The sequence below is a fragment of the Heterobasidion irregulare genome (assembly GCF_000320585.1).
Source record: "Heterobasidion irregulare TC 32-1 unplaced genomic scaffold scaffold_10, whole genome shotgun sequence".
NCBI classification, from domain to species: domain Eukaryota; kingdom Fungi; phylum Basidiomycota; class Agaricomycetes; order Russulales; family Bondarzewiaceae; genus Heterobasidion; species Heterobasidion irregulare.
In genome coordinates, this window is record NW_009258206.1 from 586,365 (window position 1) to 606,077 (window position 19,713).

General features: G+C 49.4%; 6 protein-coding genes across 6 annotated transcripts; 1 reads left to right on the forward strand and 5 right to left on the reverse strand.

The window, feature by feature from the left end:
• Positions 1-64: 64 nt before the first annotated feature.
• On the forward strand, positions 65-1,939 carry HETIRDRAFT_327052 (uncharacterized protein; the record flags this gene model as incomplete). The annotated part of the gene is made up of 1 exon (XM_009552426.1): positions 65-1,939. The coding sequence occupies one exon, from the start codon at positions 65-67 to the stop codon at positions 1,937-1,939; it is 1,875 nt and encodes a 624-aa protein (XP_009550721.1).
• Positions 1,940-2,819: 880 nt separating this feature from the next.
• Positions 2,820-3,553, reverse strand: HETIRDRAFT_327229 (uncharacterized protein; the record flags this gene model as incomplete). Its single annotated transcript, XM_009552427.1, has 3 exons — positions 2,820-2,895; positions 2,939-3,356; positions 3,472-3,553. The coding sequence occupies 3 exons, from the start codon at positions 3,551-3,553 to the stop codon at positions 2,820-2,822; spliced, it is 576 nt and encodes a 191-aa protein (XP_009550722.1).
• Positions 3,554-3,767: 214 nt separating this feature from the next.
• On the reverse strand, positions 3,768-4,580 carry HETIRDRAFT_421337 (uncharacterized protein; the record flags this gene model as incomplete). The annotated part of the gene is made up of 4 exons (XM_009552428.1): positions 3,768-3,824; positions 3,967-4,203; positions 4,348-4,410; positions 4,563-4,580. 4 exons carry the CDS (start codon positions 4,578-4,580, stop codon positions 3,768-3,770), a joined length of 375 nt encoding a protein of 124 aa, XP_009550723.1.
• Positions 4,581-4,640: 60 nt separating this feature from the next.
• HETIRDRAFT_421338 (uncharacterized protein) lies at positions 4,641-4,860 on the reverse strand (the record flags this gene model as incomplete). The annotated part of the gene is made up of 2 exons (XM_009552429.1): positions 4,641-4,735; positions 4,797-4,860. 2 exons carry the CDS (start codon positions 4,858-4,860, stop codon positions 4,641-4,643), a joined length of 159 nt encoding a protein of 52 aa, XP_009550724.1.
• A 343-nt stretch (positions 4,861-5,203) lies between these two features.
• On the reverse strand, positions 5,204-5,882 carry HETIRDRAFT_327085 (uncharacterized protein; the record flags this gene model as incomplete). Its single annotated transcript, XM_009552430.1, has 2 exons — positions 5,204-5,269; positions 5,364-5,882. The coding sequence occupies 2 exons, from the start codon at positions 5,880-5,882 to the stop codon at positions 5,204-5,206; spliced, it is 585 nt and encodes a 194-aa protein (XP_009550725.1).
• Positions 5,883-11,362: 5,480 nt separating this feature from the next.
• On the reverse strand, positions 11,363-15,474 carry HETIRDRAFT_52309 (uncharacterized protein; the record flags this gene model as incomplete). The annotated part of the gene is made up of 3 exons (XM_009552197.1): positions 11,363-11,609; positions 11,847-13,936; positions 13,999-15,474. Coding segments are annotated over 3 exons (3,813 nt in total), but the record flags the coding sequence as incomplete, so codon positions are not given.
• Positions 15,475-19,713: the final 4,239 nt, after the last annotated feature.

Sequence of the window (19,713 nt, forward strand, 5' to 3'; positions counted from 1 at the left end):
GCCAGCGATCTCATATAAGTACGGACCATCGACAACGAAAACCTTCCTCCAACTCCCTAAATAAATGTCCTTGGCCGTTCGCAAATTCCACTTCCTTGAATCTCCCTGTTACATCATGTCCGACTTCCATCACACTGCCTCTTCCGCCACTTACCCCCATTCCACATCCCCTTCCTTCATCCTACGTCCCGTCTCGGTCACCTTTACCGACTCTTACGACTCCCTTGCCTCCGTGGATCACAATCAAGGCATCACAGTGGACGATCCACAACTCAAAATAGGCATCCCCGACCTTCCGAGTCATATCCTTAACCCCCACACGCCAAGCGCGGCACAAGTGTTCGCTCTGTTCAACACCACTCCACGCACACTCATTCCCATCTACCCCTCCCCCCTCTACGATCTAACTCATTATCTAAACCCCAACCTCATAGGGGCACTCTACTACATCACATTCACCAACGACAAAGCTCCAATCATGCTAGAACAGAATGGGCTAGATGATCCAACGAACTTCTTTTTCTATTTACAGCAGATCGTGATGACTTGTGCGTATCAGGTGCACCAGGGACCGCTGGACAGGCATCAGATGACCCTGCTCTCGAACGTAGCTGTTACCAACTATAGAAACAAGAGGCTGCTAAACCTCCCAGCCCTTAGGAGCGACATGATCAGTTACTGCCCTAACGGGTACAGCTCCCTCAGTATGAACCTCCTCCTTCGTCACTCTCCAACCGAGTGGATTGACACACTAAAACGAATCCCTTTCCAACGAAACATGATCCGATGGTTCCGAATCACGGGATTTGGGAGAGAAAGGCTAGTTATAGAAGAATACATGCTGGGCGGAACGCTACCAGAACGGCTTTTCCCTACAAATAGGCGAGGAGAACAGCACGTAGCCGCCTACTGGTCAGAAGGAGCCAACCCATCGGACAATATGAGACCGTGGTACATGACTAGGACGGACGTAGTGGAGGAAGATGGGTATCATTTACTGCGACTGGAGGAACTTCTCTACGAGCTGCAGCAAATCATCGACGCCCCGGGAACCTCTGGGAACACGGCATGCCCCCCTGCCATGTCTCTTGTCATCTCCCTCCCGGTGCTAAGAGAATCACCTCTGACACCTATTCCACTCATCGCACCGTCGCCACCCCTTCCCCCTCTTCAACTAAACATCCCGGTTCCTTTTCAGCACCCCATCTCAGCCGAAAGAACCACAGCAATCGAAGAACAGGCAATGGCCACGCTCCCCCACACTCACGCAGAACCTTTCCCGGGAAATCGGCTTGCTCCCATCCCAAACCTGGAAGAAGACGACCCCATGCATCCTACCAGCCCTATCTACGACCCTGAGCAAGCTGTCCGGGATCACGAAGTTAGTCGACCACTTCCGATGCCGCCCCCGGCACCCCCTACTACACCCACATCTCCGACCCTTGTCGGCAGTGACCCCGCCCCTGCTAACCCTTTCCACACGCCCTCCTCCCAACTTGCAATGGTACCTGTTGCCTCGGAAGATTGGCGCAAAGGAGCACAGGCCTCGGAACTCATCTGGCCTGCAACCCCGGCCTTCACTCCCTCCCCTCCTACATCTCCTACTCCACCTGAGGTGCGTTATTGCTGGGAATGTGGACGAAGTGGGCATCTTCTCGCAGGATGTTCAATCACCCACATCCAATCACGAACCGACGTCACCACACATCAATTCTTACGGGATTACGATGTGCATCATGGGGCTGCTAACCAACTTAGGCTGCAAATGGACAAGGTGGCGGAAGAATACGGATATCACAAGCAGGCTTGGGAGCACATGATCGACACCGCACTATGGGCTGGTTATCCAACTCGCTCCGTCCCCACTTACGATGTCAATAACCCACGCAACCCACCTCCTGTGACTGGACCACGTCCTAAGCGCCGAAGACTTGTGTAGACAGGGGGGTAGTGTTAGGACCATGTCCTAACACGTGCTGAGCACGTAATTCGATAACGCCACATGGTAGTGCCTGCTGCTGACTTATTCACAAGCTTCGGCTTGAACTATTACGTATGCCCGTTATGATGTTTGGTGATCGGGTCCTGAGTGGTTACTGATGTGGACAGACATTCATCATGCTTACTATATTTGGTAAAAGGTGCAGAGCTGCGGATTACATACGTCGATCATCGATTGCAATTATTGTTTAGAAGCACGGACCATATGTCTGGCTTGCCCTAAAGGATCTGTACGTATTAATAGCCAAGCTGAGCTTCTTAGAAGCCTCAGCTCGTTCACTTTGTATACATCTCGATCTCTGCACTGCACCCGGTGTTTGGCCCCTTCAGCCCCCGCTTCGTGAACTCTGCCAGATCCATAGAACCATACTCAGTCTGACGAAGCACTGGACTCGTCTCAAAGCTCTTATCATCCTCTACTGCCCGCAACATATCAAGGACTCACTGCCTATTGAGTCATTCATTGGGATCCCTCCGAAGTCATCTGTTGCATAGGAGAAGACTTGTTTATACCAGATGAACAACGACATTTAGTTAACCAGCACCTTCTCCATCTGTTCAAGGACAAGATCAATAGTGATCAAGAATTCCTGAACCAAGCTCGGAGACGATCGGTCGTCTTTATACATTGGGCCGTCACTATCACGATTAGCCTAGGGAACCCTTCTTAGTGCGACAAACGCACGTGATAAGCCTAATGGCTTAACAAAAACACTGATAAGAACTCACATGGTCTAAAGACATTGTTACCCATGCCCTTCTATTGTGGTGCAAGGGGATGTCTGCTAGTGCAAAATGCCCACACAGATGATGCAATCCTATAACCTCTGGCTAGGAGAATCTTTTGAAGTTCCATGTGTAAATGCCCAAGTCAGTTTCACTGGCAAGACTTGGCTGTCAACTGTTTCAAATGCTGGAACAAATCACATGGACTTACTGATTGGACCACGGCAGTTGTGGAAGGTTTTCACTTATGAACCGTGTGATAATGGCCAAAGTGGTCACCAATGGAGGGAGATTGCTGTCCTGGCGGTCATGTTGAACATGGAAGATATGATGGATACATATTGCTTGGCGATCATCCATGAATGCATATGATATTCCTTTCCCTTGTTGGTGTGTATAGGCACCAAAATGAGTCCCATTAACAAGGGTGTGCAAGTACAACCACATGGCAGTTGCAACAAAGGGCTCGCCAGCGCGCCAGTTGCTTGTGTTCGACACAAGGTTGACCTGGGCACTCCACAAGTCGCACAGGAACTTGAAGACAATTGGATAAATGTTGGTGTTGCCAATTTGAATTCTCTTGATATCTACAGATGTTGATTGCTGAGGAAGCTCTATTTTGTCATGTTCTGTAAAACTTAGATTAGTAAATGGTTGGCAAGTTCAAATGGTGGCACAGCTCGTTCGCTTCGGTCTGATTACCTTGGTCTCTGGGCAGCTATTGTTTGAGAATAATGCACTCACCGTTGGATCCTTCCCGATGACCACGGCTTGCAATCATGTGCAACAGAGAGCCCTGTGTGCAATGCTTCTTTTTATCTCCCATGAGGTAATTGCAGAGGGTTTGGATGATCACTTTCTCCTCCTCGGTCTTGTTCTTGATGTTGTCAATTGCACGCACCTCAACAGAATACTGAGCATTTCAGAAATAAACAACAAAATTGAGGAACTTACCAGATCATGAATCAAGATGTTCTTGACCTAGGCTCGCATCATTGTTCCCTCAAGCTCACCCCCTGTATGACCGTTTGTGTTCACTTTCACGAGTCAACCATTGTTGGCTTCTGGCCCAAAAAGCCAAAACTTGTAGACCAGACCTAGACGGTAGATAAAGAGATCACTGTGTGTCAGCAAATGAAAATTCAGTGTTAGGTGACAATTCATGAGGGCCTATGCATGACAGGCACGTGAATGAAACCCTTGAGCACGCCATGCCTCATCAGGAGTTATCGACTGCACCGTCCAAATATGAATGGCTGCACAGGCATCAAGAACCACCTTGAAATGATGGAGGTAATTCATGTCCATGGTCAAATTGTCATCTTCAAAAGTCTTGGGATCCACATTACTGCCAGCCTGCCGAGCAAGGTGTATACGATACACTTTCCAACGATCTCGGAGGAGCTTCTCAGTTTTCATGAATGCGGCACCTGCTTTGGACTGTGTATTAGGTTTAGGCGAGTCATAATCAGGAATCTCTCCGTTGTCTTACCATGCACAGTAGAGTGCAATAGGTAAGACCACTGCAAAGTTGCGCCATTGGTCAGCCTTGAGACTCCCTATGATCTGTACAAGAAAAAATCAACGACCCTCCGCAACATGTACCCATAGAACAAGAACCTTGGTAGGTACTCTACCAATCATTGCCAGCCACCAGATATGTGCCAAGAAGTTCTCTAGCTTCTTCCATGGATCGTTTGTCCGACTTCAAAGCGTGAGCATGCCGCCAACACGGATGATTTGTTGAATAATATGTTTTACTTCCCCTTAAGGTTCCAAAAGCATTGAATAAGTTATTAAGATTAGAGATAGAAGCTAGACTGACCAAGAAATACCGCATGCATGAAATCCATGGGGGAATCATGGGCTGGCATCTAACCAGGGAGAGCATCAAATGTCGACCAGCTGACTCCTCATTGGGTCTCAATATTATCACGTTCCTCCAAGCCGCTGTCCTTCCATCGGTAGGCATACTTGAGTAATCGGCGGTCATCTCGCATGATGAATTCTATGATGAAAAAATCCAGAAAAAGAGACTTCATCAAAATCAAACAGAATAAAGAACTCACTTTCATGGTTGAAGCAGTCCTTGCACACAAAGGAGGTAAAATTCTGGTAGCAAAATGTGCACATAAAATCCTCTGTGGTGACAATTCAAAGACCGGTAAGTTTTTGGCTTGCCGGTAAGTCCGAAGTGTTGATGAATAACTGGCCGTGCACAGGGAAGTTCTTGGTCGGCGATTCCCCATGAATACGCATAGCAACACCTACAAAAAGCAGGATCAACCCATTGATCACAGACCTCTGCTTCCTCCCCCTACAATATTGCATGTTTCACTCACCTCTGTACAATTTCTGCAGCTCTTCAACAAGCGGTTCTGTGATACTGTTCAGCTATTCCAACATCGGTTCTTGTGGGCCAGGAATAACATAGTAGAGGATTGTTTCTTGAGGTAAGAAGCGCTTGGATCTTTAATTATTGAGGATGGTAACATACATTGCGCCGGTCAAGTAAGCGCGCGAGCGTTTCGTTGGGGAGAACCTGAAAGAGAATGAACAAGCTCAGACAAAGGGAGTGGGGCATGGACATACCAGTCTATGTTAATGGAGAACAGAAGACCACAAGGTAATGATACGAACCTTTGTCGTTTCTCCTGCACTAACATGTCGTCCACACCCCACTGAGACACAGCACTACTGACCTTGCGCTGTTCCAGACCCCACGCCATGGCACGCCAGCCCCAACTATCAGTGATGTCACTCAAGACCCAGTGGACATTGTCATATGCATTAAGCAGGTCCGTCAGCGCTTCCATGGGTGGTACCTCGCTGACTTTGTCGATCCTAGGTAACCTCCAGTATTGAAACTCCTGGTACTTACCAGGCCAAAGCAAAATCTGTTGAATCATTGGGATGATGGGCACCGTTGGAAGGACCCTTAGAGGCGTTCGTTTGCATTTACCGCCAGTGAGTACTTTGACGCTGTATAGAAGGCCCGAGCACTCAGGTTTTGGACAGGAAGGACTATCAAGCTCATAAAGAGTTGTTGGATCATGTGGTGCCCAGCAGACATCACAGAGGAAGTAGTATATGATGTAGTGATCGGGGTCGATTCGTAACCGCTGCTCAGCTATAAGAAGAGTCCGTGCCATCATGTCAAGCCCTCGGATTTCAATACCCTTCCTTTGTCACAAGCTGGCAAACGACTCGTAGATGGAGTCAAGATAGGACTTGATTGTCTCTTGCGTGGATTATTGACAGGCGGCAAGTAGGTAGGCTATAATATAGGCATTACAAATGGCTGGATCCTTGTTAAAAGTGGGGGGAAGGGGAGTATCGTCAAGATCCACAGAGCCAGGGTCCGATACAGAGTTGTCAAAGATTTTCTCCCACGTCTGAAACAGTGGGTCTTTGTCAATGTCTTGTATGACTTCTAAGGGGTCCTCATCATCAGAAGGGGGGGGGGTTGCCCAGGATCATTGTATAGTCCATCTGGATTGAAGTCTAGTCCCGAGGCAGATACAGCAGAGACCAGTGAGTGCGATCGCGAGCAAGGTCTGAGAGAGTCGTCAGAAGCGAGATTGTTGTCTGTGAGCCCCGAGAGAGAGCCTGGTTCATTGAAGGGGGGGTTCTGTAGTCCATGAGCATCAGCGCTACTGTCTAGATCAGAATCAGATGCATGTATGCTGTTTGTAACATCCCAGCGAGGTTCATGGTCTGTTTAAGTATGAGAATGAGTCCGATAAGGAATGTGGAACACATTGATTATAAAAAAACTCACCCAGCTCCATCCATCTGGAAAACCACCCCCTTGTATTAAGCTCTAATTAGCTATAATTAATGCCCTACTATACTAAATTATGAAAGATTAGGATTAGACATTTTTAGCTTACCCCCCCTCTAAACCTGTTCTAATTAGACATAATTTTCCTAAATTAGAAATTATTAGGATTGATTATAGCTTGAAATTTTGGAATAATAATAATAAATCAAGCATCATAGTTCTCATAGCCTTCTTATAGAGTCATGTCTATTAGACCACTAGTTAAATACCTAAACACAGAATATACCTTATAACAAACTTGTCTTTTGCCAGAGTTGAACCAACAACCTCATGTATGCAAGCACCTAGGACAGATGCTCTAAGCCACTAAGCCACAAGGTCTAATATATTAACTTGGTAATCTAAATAAGTAGACATAATATAGGCAACCTCAACATCTCAAATTTTATTCAACATTTATCTTTCCTTTATCTTACAAATAAACAGGTCAATAAATACCCAAAAAGTCAGGTCTTTCAGGATTTAGTTTAAACACCAGCTAAAAAGATAATAAACCAATGGAAAATAAATAATATACTTTATATAGGGTAAAAACAAATTGTGGCACTTACATAATTTGGATTTAGAATGTGTAAAACTATGATTGAGTATAATATTCAATAGGACTCTACTAGTATAGACAATGCTACCTTAATTTGCAAATTTGATCAAAAACATAATTATGAATAATTAGCCATAATTAGCTCAAATTAGTATCATTAATGATTATCAATAATTAAGATCCAATAAAAGAGAGGGGTTTTCCAAATGGCCACTAGTGAGGTGGAGGGTGGGGACAAGGGTATATATATGGCATGCCTATGTATAAATAAGCACAAGATTGTTAGAGATGATCTTGATATGCTTAGTGCACATATTTCCTACATAGCAGGCAAATATATTATTCTGGCACTATATACCAACATGACTGTCTTTTCTATAGCCCAATAGCTAGAGAAAAACACTAAGTTTAAGCATCTTCTGTATAACAAGGCAATGGACAATGTGGATGGCACTAAGAATTGTAATATCAATAGTGGTGATGATTATGTGCTGCACAAGACAGTATTAACCACTGCACTAATAGACAAGGTCTGTAAAGCTGCATGTAGCACATCCCTAAGCCCAACCTACATGTTGTGTCCTGTAATGACCAGTAGCAGGCATTAGCTGACAATAACAACTTCAATGATCTTGTGTGCAAGGCCAAAGTACTGAGGTCTTCATGGTCTCTTATGGCAGCTGCTAAGCTGCCAACAAAGTGGCTGGGGCATCAATGCATATTTCTCTCTTTCTATATCCCTTGTAAAGGCAGCTAGAAAGTCAGCAAAAGAGCTACAAGATAATGGTGCAGGCATATATGAAGGAGAGTAATATGCTGAAATAGTATAGAATGTGCCACATCTTTGCCTTCTCACTGATAGAGCAGTAGTACTTACTATTTCCTACTGCTAATTAAAGACTTCTTGGTATGGAATTAGTGCTAATATTATAAAATTAGAAACCAATCCAATGCTCACAATGTGTTGCTCCCAATTAGGAAATTAGACACTTTTAGATGCTATTAATACTTTTAGATACTTTTAGACACTATTAGATATAATCCGGAGCTAATACAAGGGGGTGGTTTTCCAGATGTCAATGCTTCATCTTGATGCTGGTACCCATCAGATTGTCCCTCCGCAGCCTGCAGTATGGCCAGATGTGTCAATGCATTGCGTCCTCGCTTTTGAGGTATAGTACCTGTGCTTCGCGCGGAAAAGAGGGTGTTGTGAATATCCTCTCTTTCTCACTCGAGGTGTGTATACATTGTCCGGCGGTGCTGGTAGAGTGGGGGATCTTGCGTACTGCATCGTTTACAAGGGCAGAGCTTATAGCGAGTGTCTGCCTGTTTCCAGCCCGAGGACATGTGAGAATGAAAATCGGTATATTGAAGAGTATGGATGTTCCTGCTATCTGGCTAGCTAGGTCGACAAGGGAATACGACTTGAAGAAATTTCAGCATGTCGATGGATGCGCACCCATCACCTGCCCCTGAAGATGAATTAGTCATCTGCCAATCTGGATCGACAGGGGAGATTTGCAGTATATAACCTCTCTGGGCGATTCACGGTCGATTCCGGTTATATTGCCTATATCCCCGGAATATCCTCAGGTTATATTTTGGGGCAATGTCCGGTGCCTCTCACCTCCTGTATGCGTTCCAGAGGTGGCCGGGCATCGATGGACATCCCGAACACAGGTAAGCTCCATGCGTAGGAGCCTGCCGGCCGTTTCGTACAACCTTCACGCACGGTCAATTCCACAAAGCTGCAACAAGGTCAGCGGAGCTTATGTATGCTACATATATGCAGATGGAGAATGGTGAGATGGCAAACCGCAAAGGTCAGGAGTACAAGGAAATGGACATGAAAAAGCAAAACCTTGTCATCACTCGGGCACTTTCAAATCCGTCCGACCTGCAGTGGACGCGCCAAAACAAAACCACTACCTGTGCCGCTCCTCATTATCTCTGAGACATTCAAGCGCATTCGGGATCATATCCCACGCTTCCTCGTTCCGGATCTTTGCACTACCCGAGCACTCGCCTCATGCCAGTGACATCCAGAAGGAGCTTGTGAAGGTACACATACTTGTCACACAGCTGGTCGATGAACAGGCGGAGCCTCGCGACATGATCGCATAGATGGTGCGCGAGTTGAGCGTTGAGCGACTTGCATTTCATTCGCAACTATGCAAGCCATGGCTGAACCTATCCCGCGTCAACAACCATAGCTGGCTCAAGGACGGAATGCAAGCGCGTGAATTCAGATGGCTTGCGGGAAGGGAGGCACGGTGCGAAGAGGAAAGTGCAGGAATATACGATTCCACGTATGGGTGCGAGGAGTGTGGTGTCTGAAGGCAAGAATGTGCGGATGCTGAGGGGAAGATGAGAGATCGTCATGATGAGGGATGTCAGAAGGCGAAGGGACTAGCATGACATGCAGCCTCTGACGAAGAACGTGCGATATGTGCGTATATCGTTCTGGGCTGTGATGCATGCACGGGAAGAATACACGCGCGTCCACCCGTCGGCCGAGCTCCTGACCTACGCATCGCCGCGATAACTGTAAACGCACCTGAACAAGCTTCAAGAAATCTACATGATTGCTCCCTCGCACACATCGCCCTCCGCTCTCCCCTTGGAGACCTTCATTGCTGCTCCAGCGTACGTCAGACGCCCTGCAATGTTCTCTTCTAGAATGGCGCTTGGAAATGCGCACAGGTACGGAGGTAGCCATGATGGACGCTGAGAGGGAAGGATGCCGAAGCCCTAGGATGTCGAGTAGTCACATGCGGCTAGCCAGCGAAAATGACAGGGAAACTGTCGTGGTTAGAAAACATGAGCCATGGGAAGAACAAGACTCACAACAGATGCCCACAAAAAGACTCAGATCTACTCCGACGGACAATTCCTCGACGAAAGGCGTCAGTGCTCAGCTTGCGCGAGGCGGTGCAATGCGCGAGAATCTGCGTAAGCGCGTTCTATGCGGATTTGCTGGACTTGAAGGAAAGGGTGCCATTGGTGTCAGCGGAGACGGGGCCTAGCAGGATGCATGTCGACAAGAGGGAGACGACGCAGAGGTAGTATCCAGTATCAGGGGCGGGTCATGCGATGGCGTATGCGGGGAGTGTCGGCGAGGACCGTGCGTCGAGCTCGCTTCTAAGGATGCTTCAGCATGCGCGCCATCGAACTGAGTGTCGACACAGCGCCAGAGGTGGGCCGGACAGGGCGAGGGTTGGGGACGACGAGGACTGGACGGGAGCATCGATGGCCGTCGTGACCTTTGCCCGGCTCCGCAACGCTTTCGCAGATCGTCGACAAACTCTCTCCGGATGGATTCCCAGCGCTAGCAAATGCCATTAGTAGCCCCTTTTGGAGAGTTGATGTGTGAGTGCTCTGTTTTCGAGTTCTAGCAAGTCGTCCGCTGCGCAGAACGACCTGGATCTTCAAATGTTAGGGCACTCCCGTCGAATCACCCTCCCTGAGCTTTCCTCCTTCCGTCTACGTCCCGCACTGCTCATCCCAAATTATTGAAATTTGCTAATTGACTCCATCTGTACACTCATCCAGACTGCCATCCATTTGGCCTACCAAATCCGTGGACTCCCATCGGAGCTGCCGGTCTGTCATGATGACGATACCGGCATAGCCAAAGTCACTTGGATCAATGCTGCACACGGCGCGGTTACTGGTAAAGCCGCGCCATATTGTTTGTTGCTAGAGTCGGAGAGCAGGCTAGGCTTGCTTATAACCGTGGCGGCACACGCTCTGTGAGGTACGCTGCAGTCTGTGACGACATCGCACCAGCCCCGGCACTTGAGTCTGCTGCGGTCAATGACTATCAGCCGGAAGCGGGCTGGTCCAACGTAGCAGCACATACGAGTAAGTGAGCTCCTTTGTTCAAGTGCAGCATCCCTCCGTCATGGGTATCGGCTGCTAAACACTGGTCCCTCCAGTCGATCAAGCGACACAAGATATTTGATAGGCCTTCCTGACGTCCTCGTCGTACTCGCGGGCACTAGAAAGCTCCCAATCTTTGTGGATATTTCTTAGCTATGCCTAGATTGCGCATGATGGTTTGGTGTATACCCATTCAGCTGCGCTCGATGTAACTTATCACTAGAAGAGCGCGAATCAAACCGCTGATTTTAATTGACCTCCCATTGCCTGAATGAGTGCATGTAGAAAAACTAAGATAGATACACAGAGCACGAAAACTTCTAACTACGTGGTACGTGGCGGAAAAAGATGAAAGAGTACGATCCGAATCACTGCGGTAGAGAAGGTCGATAACACTTGTGCCAAGAAGTACCATGAACAAATTGACTGAGGTCCAGTTGCACGAGACGCTCTCCAATCGTGAATTGAAGCCTGGGATCAGGCCACAGCCTGTCACGATATGCGGCGGGCACCCAGAATAAGAGTTTTGGTCCTGGGCCCACTATCCAACCATCGCTGGTCATGTGTCTATATGTACGATAGTTCCATTCAGGTGGTGTCTCAGAGTCATAGAGGCTGCCTTGGTGCATCGCGTGTTCCGGATGACGGGAAATAAGAGTTACGGCTGTGGAAGGCTCAGGTCAGATGGGACCCTCGGTGCTTGGATGATGACAAAGTTTAAACCCACGATGATGCATTCCGGAAAGTTCGAATTGATTAATAGTGGGAGAGTGGCCGAGGGCAGAGTGCACCGTCCCGTATGGGTCATCGACCTCATTGGTTAAGACAGATTGATTAACGGGCGCATCCCACACCCGGATTGTGTGGTCGTTAGAGCCTGACACGATCCGCTTGCCGTCCGGCGAGAAAGCAACAGATGTGATCAAATTTGTGTGTCCCTCGAGAGGGTCGCCCACAGCACAATGCATTGCCGCATCCCATACCCGTATTGTTTTGTCGAACGAGCCTGACACGATCCACTTCCCGTCTGGTGAAAAAGCAACAGAAGTGACCATGCTTCTGTGTCCCTTGAGAGGGTCACCCAATGCAGCATACGTTATCGCATCCCACACCTGGATTGTGTCTCCATGCGAGCCTGACACGATTTGCTTCCCGTCTGGTGAAAAAGCAACACATACGCCCGGACCTGTGACGCCCACGACAGCATGCATCGCCGTATCCCACACCCGAATTGTGTTGTCCGACGAGCCTGACACGATCTGATTCCCCTCTGGGGAGAATGCAACAGATTTCACCGAATTTGTGTGTCCCTCAAGAGGGTTTCCCACAGCATTATGTGTGACTGCGTCCCACAGCCGTATTGTTCTGTCAGTCGATCCTGACACGATCCACCTCCCGTCTGGCGAGAAAGCAACAGAAGTAACCCATGCTGTGTGTCCCCTGAGAGGTCCGCCCACTGCAGCATGCGTTGCGGTATCCCACACGCGTATTGTACGGTCCCACGAGCCTGACACGATCCACTTCCCCTCTGGCGAGAATGCAACAGATGTCACCGAATCTGTGTGTCCCTCGAGAGGGTCACCCACCGCAGCATGCGTCGCGGTATCCCACACGCAAATTGTGTTGTCGCCAGAGCCTGACACGATCCACTTCCCGTCGGGTGAGAATGCAACAGAACTGACCCAATTTGAGTGTCCTTCGAGAGGGTCACCCACTGCAGCATGCGTCGCCATATCCCGTACCCGAACCGTCTGGTCACCCGAGCCTGACACAATCCGCAACCCATCTGGCGAGACGGCAACAGATAAGACTGGACGTGTGTGTCCCTCGAGAGGGTCGCCCACTGCATGTGTCATTGCATCCCAAACCCGGATTGTATTGTCCCACGAGCCTGACACGATCCACTTCCCGTCGGGTGAGAATGCAACAGAACAGACCAGATCTGTGTGGCCCTTGAGAGGCTCGCCCACAATAGCATGAGTTACTGAGTCCCAGACTCGGATCGTCTTGTCGTGCGAGCCTGACACGATCCACTTCCCGTCTGGCGAGAAAACAACAGAAGCAACCCGTGCTGTGTGTCCCTCGAGAGGTTTTCCCACTGTAGCATGCGTCGCGGTATCCCGTACCCAGAACGTATCGTCCTCCGAGCCTGGCACAATCCGCAACCCATCTGGCGAGACGGTAACATAATAGGCTGCACGTACGTGCCCCTCGAAAGGGTCGCCCACCGCATGCGTCGTTGCATCCCAAACCCGGATTGTATTGTCCCAGGAGCCTGACACGATCCACTTCCCGTCGGGGGAGAATGCAACAGAACTGACCCGATCTGTGTGGCCCTTGAGAGGCTCGCCCGCAGGAGCACGAGTCACTGTATCCCAGACCCGGATTGTCTTGTCGTCCGAGCCTGACACAATCCACTTCCTGTCGGGAGAGAAAGCAACAGACCTGACGCGATCTGTGTGTCCCTCGAGAGGTTCTCCCACAATATCATGAGTCCCTGTATCCCAGACCCAAATTGTGTTGTCGAAGCCTGACGCGATCTGATTGCCGTCTGGCGAGAAAGCGACACATTCAAACTTACCTGGGTACATCCTGAGGGGGTCACCCACAGCAGCACCCGTTGTAGTATTCCACATCTGGATCTGGTGATATATGACTGACGCAATGCACGTTCCGTCGGGCGAGATTGCTACACACGGAACCTCAGAGTTTGTATGTATGATGTGTTGGGTTGCTGGCCAATCCTTGTTGGTCCCAGAAAATACGTTCAGCACCTGTGGAAAGTCTTTCGCCAATGTTCGGAAGGCGGTTGCGCTTTGTGGAGTGAATGGTAGTGCGGATAAATATATGTGTGGCGTCGCATGTGATATGGGCAGCCCAAACACATTCACGAATGCTTGTGCATCACGCGCTAACTCGGATATTTCTCCAGTACGTAAGGTCTGGGCCACCGAAAAAAATGTGAGCATTCATCCAGATCTTTCTATTCTGAGAGCCCACATACCGAACTCCAATTTACAACAGAAGAAATCGCTTGTGCGGCCCCAAATATGTTACCCAGCAGACTCATTACCTCGAGCCAGAACAAGAATTTATCCCTGAGCACCGCTTCCACACCTCTGAAGAGCTTGGAATCAAATGCGACACCCATCTCTATAGCTTGCAAGTGACTTGCCCAGAACCGGCATGAATAGGAAAGATGTGCGGGTATCGATTCTCGAACGCGGTCGGCAAGGTCGGGGATGTCCCTGTTCAACAAATACGAGGATTCCAGATGGCAGATATTGAACGCCAATTGTTTCTCCATGATATGCAGCGAAGCGAGGGTCAAATCTCTGTGAGTTCGTGATGTGTCAACATGATATCTTCCACTGCGCGAGGGATCCAACAAGAAGTCACGAAACGAAGTGTGCAATGGACGAATCGGTTCTTCCTCCGCAACGCCTCGCAACACAGACCCCATACCCCCTAATATACTTTCCGGCCGCAGGCTGATGATTCCATCCTCGACGTTACGAGACATCTCACTGAGCGATTTGACTGAGACAGGCTCGAATGTCGTCAACACCAGCGCCATGATGAATCGGAAGCCGTCCATGATGGATTCATCCAATGCGGCAGATCTCTGAATCGGAAACAGATAGGACAACACGGCGGTGTATAGACCGTCTAAGCCTGCCATTTCTTGGACCTTGCCCTCGATCAGGAGGTTGTATCGATCCAAGGGCTCCAATCCAGTGATGCCCAGACCTATGATAAATGTGCAGGCAACGGATGCCCACTGAAATAGTCCCTCGCATCTGGACACAAGCGCGCTTTTGCGTGCATCATCAATAACACTGTAACCGGGACCACTCAGACGATTGCGAATGTATGTGGTGATATCGAGCTCAGTCAACTGCGAGGAGATATCCTGCATCTTCTTCACAATAATGTGGGCATTCGGTTTGAACAGACGCTCGACATCTGCCTCAGGACGGGAGGTGAGGAGGATGCGGATATTGGAAGGGAGATCTGCCATCTTGCTCGCGAGTAGCTCAAGAAGCCCTTGGCGAGATAGAACATCGCCACATTCATCCAAAGCATCGATGACTATGACAAGGGGACCTGTGAGTGTGAGTTCCTGTAGTGGCTTCAGTATAAAGTTATTGAACTGTAGAGCAATCTGCGACGTGGTCCGGAGTGCCGTTTGATACTGGACAATGCCCCACAGCGCGCGTTTTATGCGCTTGTCAAAGTCGGCCAGATCGCGAGCCATATGGGGAAACAGCTTGTCAGGACCGCGCCCAGCCTCACCACGGATGAAGCAAAAGGATGATCCAAGACGATGAAGGTCGTTGAACTGCTGAGCGATGGTGTGTGCAATGGCTGATTTCCCGGTCCCTGCGGCGCCCGAAAGCAGGAGAACGCGGTGAGTGTCGTCCGAATTGATCCAATCTGCGATCTCGTCCAAAATCGCCACGCGAGTTCCTGGCTGACACCCCTTGTTCGGATCGAAGCTGGCCCCGCTCGTGTATCCGATTTCCTTCAAGTCAGTTTCGATCACTACACGACGAGCTCGGGGTCAGCCAGATATCAAAAATTGGCCATCGCGTTTTGCGTACTGATTTCCTCCGTATCACTCAGGATATGCTCTACTCCGTCGAGAATATGGCCCACTTTGTCGAGAATACGTACAGTGACAATCTGAGTTTGAACCGCCACTCCAGTATGGAATGCATGCTCGAGCTCAACGAACACCTCACAGAATTCGTTGATTGTATCATCCGTCGATAAAAGTGCATGCTTGACTGTTCGCCTCACTATGAAGAGAGGGGGAATTGGCAGATAGTGGCGTGCGATGAAGAATCAAACTCACAGAAGCCCTCGGTCTTCACATACTCAGATATGAAGTAGTAGCACTCCGTGGTCTGTCGAGCAATCCGGATGAATAGGTCTTGTAGCAATCCGGCCTTCTCGGGCTTGGCCTCGAATTCCGTCTTCAAATCATTCACAATACTGTAGAATGATTTCATTGTATTGAACAGTTTCAAAATGCTGGTGTCTCGGTCCATCTGTTTCTGGACGATCTTTGCAACCAACAAGCTCTGTCAGCATCGCCACGATATCTGTCGAAACTGATCAGAAACACACCTTTACGGGTAATGACAGGATGCTCATGGCCATCTTGGCGTACGGATGTACCTAACATATCATATAAGCGTCCTGTCGTTGTGATGTGCAAGACATACTTCTGCGAGCTTGTCCGTGAACTCGCAAAAGATCTTGATGTTATCGAAGAAAGGCTTCCATGTCGTGAGAAAATCACTATTCTCCGAAGGCATAGAGCTTGCGCCATTGACGACGGTGCTGACAGGTCGTGAAAGCGAGTGCATCTGAGATACATTATGCTCGAGGTCCGCGAAGTTGACATCCAACGTCTCTGGGATCGCATTTGTATATATTTCCTGCGCGGTTTCTGGTGCCGGTAGGTTCTCAATGGGATGCTGTTCCTTTATACTTTTATCTTGTACTTCGATTCCGATGCGTAAGACAATACAGGCGCCAGATTCTCCTGAGATGGTCTTGGTCACGTCTGAGAGATGTAAGTATCGCGAAGGAGATCTCATATTACATAAACACAGACGAACCTTGAGGGCTGCCTTCGAGTATCGAAGGATGTATAGCCGATAATAATTCCGAGATGGAGCCGATGTGCAGATCCTTGCGCATTTTGCGACGAGCGAAGATGTCGATTCTGAGAGTCGAATTTGGATGGGCATTACTAACCGGCGCAGTCAGTAACGAGGATAGAGAAAAATATCAAATGACATTCGTACAAGGAGAAAAGTTGGTTCCAGGCTGGGGTGCTGCTCCGGCGAGCGACCTTCGTCTCTTTCCTCTCCCCGCCGATCGTCATGACGGCATAGAATTTTCCGTCGACTTTCAGAGTGCAATTGAGGCTATCGACTCTGGGTAGACCGATAGCGCGGATCACTAAGGGGATGCTAGCCGTGAGGAGGCCGCGCGTCGACCAAGCCATTCGTTCTCACCTCTGACATTCAACCCTATCTTCTGCTGGAGTTTTGAGGGCTCACTGGAGTTGAATGACGAAGAATCATAAACATGCATGGCGAAGTAAATCATTGACAAAACTCACGGCGGTGCTAGGGACGACATCGTCAGGGTGGACATGCTAGTGAGAGGTTAATTGAGGGCCTCGTGTGTGGGCACCCACAAGGACCCATAACCGCGCGCTGATGAACACGTGGAAAACGGGCCTTTTACTTTGACAAGTGAGCGCACCCGATTGGGAGCGAATAGAAGATACCAAATTGGGTTGGGCGCTTCTACCGATAGAAGTCATGGCGTCTCCGTTGCTTTGCTCGCATTCGCTCTTTGCCTGTCTCCATCAGAGTCTGCGCCAAGTGGGCAATGCACGATACATACTTTGACGATGGTCTATAATAGCTGAGGGGTGAGCAACCATGCCCGTTGAGAGACGCAACATGAGACGACATAAGGGTGCGTAGAAGAACGGCACGAGCTGGACTGTACATGTGCGTTGGAGTTGGTATCTGGACAAATACTGAGAAAGATAATGCACGAACGAGCGGTGAAATAGGAAGGGAAGAAAGGGAAGAAAGGGGACAGCGGGAGAAACAGAGAAGCAAGGCGAGCAAAAACAACGTGTACGATCTAGACAATCGCAGCGGACAAGAGATCCCGAGAGAGAAAAAATGGAGAAAACGTGCGCAATGAAGAGGGGAGGGGGATGATGTACATCACTTGACTGCGTTCGATGAACGTTCAGTTCGTCGGCGCAGAGGAGGTAGCGGAGTACAATCAAGTGGCTATGCTGTTGCTGCGAGAGACGGGCGAAACGCGCAGTCGGCTCTGGCGCAATGCTGATGTCCGTGTCAACGGGGTGCGAGACGGGAACACTTGCGATTGAGGGAAAGGAGCGCACAAAGTGTTTGTTTACTATTCAGAGGAACGTGATAAGAGAAGGTATCGATACGGCGCGAATGCTCTAGGGAATGCAGAGAAACACTGACGGGTCATCGGCGATACATGCACTGACGTTCTACATAGCCCTGCATCTGGTCGTGATAAATTTGCGGTGACTCGTAGGCCGTGCGACTGTCCTAAGTACCGTCAAAGGACACGCATGTATACAGATGCACAGACACATGTGCTCATCCAACGCTCGCACCCAGCCATTCAATCGCTTCCCCTCCACCACCTGTCCAGCAGAGTCCGTTCGACAGCTGCCGCACTGTTTCACTCTCCGAGGTCTGCTCCGGCATCTGCGCGTTCAAAGGACCCTCAGAATATTCACACTGCTCGCTGAGATGGCATGGCAGATCTCACGCATATCAGATCGACTTGCGGTACCTGTTGCACAGGAGACGCAGCCGCGACATGACACGAGCAGGCGCAGTACATTGAATCAAGTCAGCCAGCTTGCATGCGACGAAAGGAGAATGTAGACCGGACATATACGCACGACGTGTCTCCGCCTTTGATCGTAGCGATATTCCTTAGCCGATACTAGAGATGAGCGGCAAGCGATGTACTACCTGACATCGGCCTGTGATCACAAGGTGGAACGGTAAGTACAGCGCGAGACGGTCGGGAAGGAAAGTAGCAAGAAGAGTGAGAGGTAATAATCACACCAGGTCGACGTCTGGCTATTAAATAAGTAGTGTGCGAGTGAGCACAGTCGATGCAGATAAATGGTGAAAGCGAGAAGAGGATAAGACGCTATGGACAGGGGCAAGAAATGAGTCAACGAAATGAGTGGAATATACGATGCATACACGAATGAGGAAGACACGGAGAAGGATGTCAAAAAATGACGAAGACGTACATTGATTCCGCACCGGCATGAGATTGAGCCGTAGGAGCCTGTAGAGAATTGCGAGAGGCGTAGAAAAGTATGGAGCGGCCAACCCTGTCATGGTAGGGAAAGTAAGCGCGATGCTAGAAGAAGCGCGCGGGAGGTACAAGACAATGCATCAGTGCGAGAAATCGTATCAGTATCGGGTCAATGTTGACAAAGAGGAAAGAGTGACTAGCCGAGGCAGTATGTACGGATCTCGTCGAGAGAAATGTCAGAAAGGATACAGGTGAGTTTGGAGCTGAGCCTTTGACGATCGTACACATCTTTCTGCACTTCCATGTATGCGCTGGATGAAAACATATGCGCCCACTGGTAGGCGGCACTCCTGTCCTCCGCATCACAGCGGTACGCGGAAACGCACTTATATGCTATTCAAGCGTTCTGCGGGACCGTTTCTTCAGCCAAGCTCCGAAACCATTTCCCCCCGCTCCTGAAGCAGCGTCTTGAATAAATCTCTTGCTGCTCGAGCACATATCGTGAAGAGATGCGGGGGTGCCTCCAAGGCGGTACTACAAAGGCATTGCGCTGGTGGAGCAGGGTCGTATGCCCGTTGCACGTGGCTAGTCAGCCAAAAGGACAGAAAGACCGTCAAAATTACCAAACTTGAAACAGCAGAGAAATGAACTGGGCGCGGGCGCTCACAGAGAGACTCATGTATGCTCCAAGCAACTCCTCGAATGAGGCTGTCCCAATGAGCGCGTGTGGCTCGCCCTTGCTTTACTCCAGCTGAAGGGAAGGGAGCTGTTGGGATCAGCAGAAGCGAGGCCTGGCAGGATGCGCGGCGAAAAGGGAGAGGCAGTGTAGAGAGGGCATATATTCGGCGCGTGAGACGTA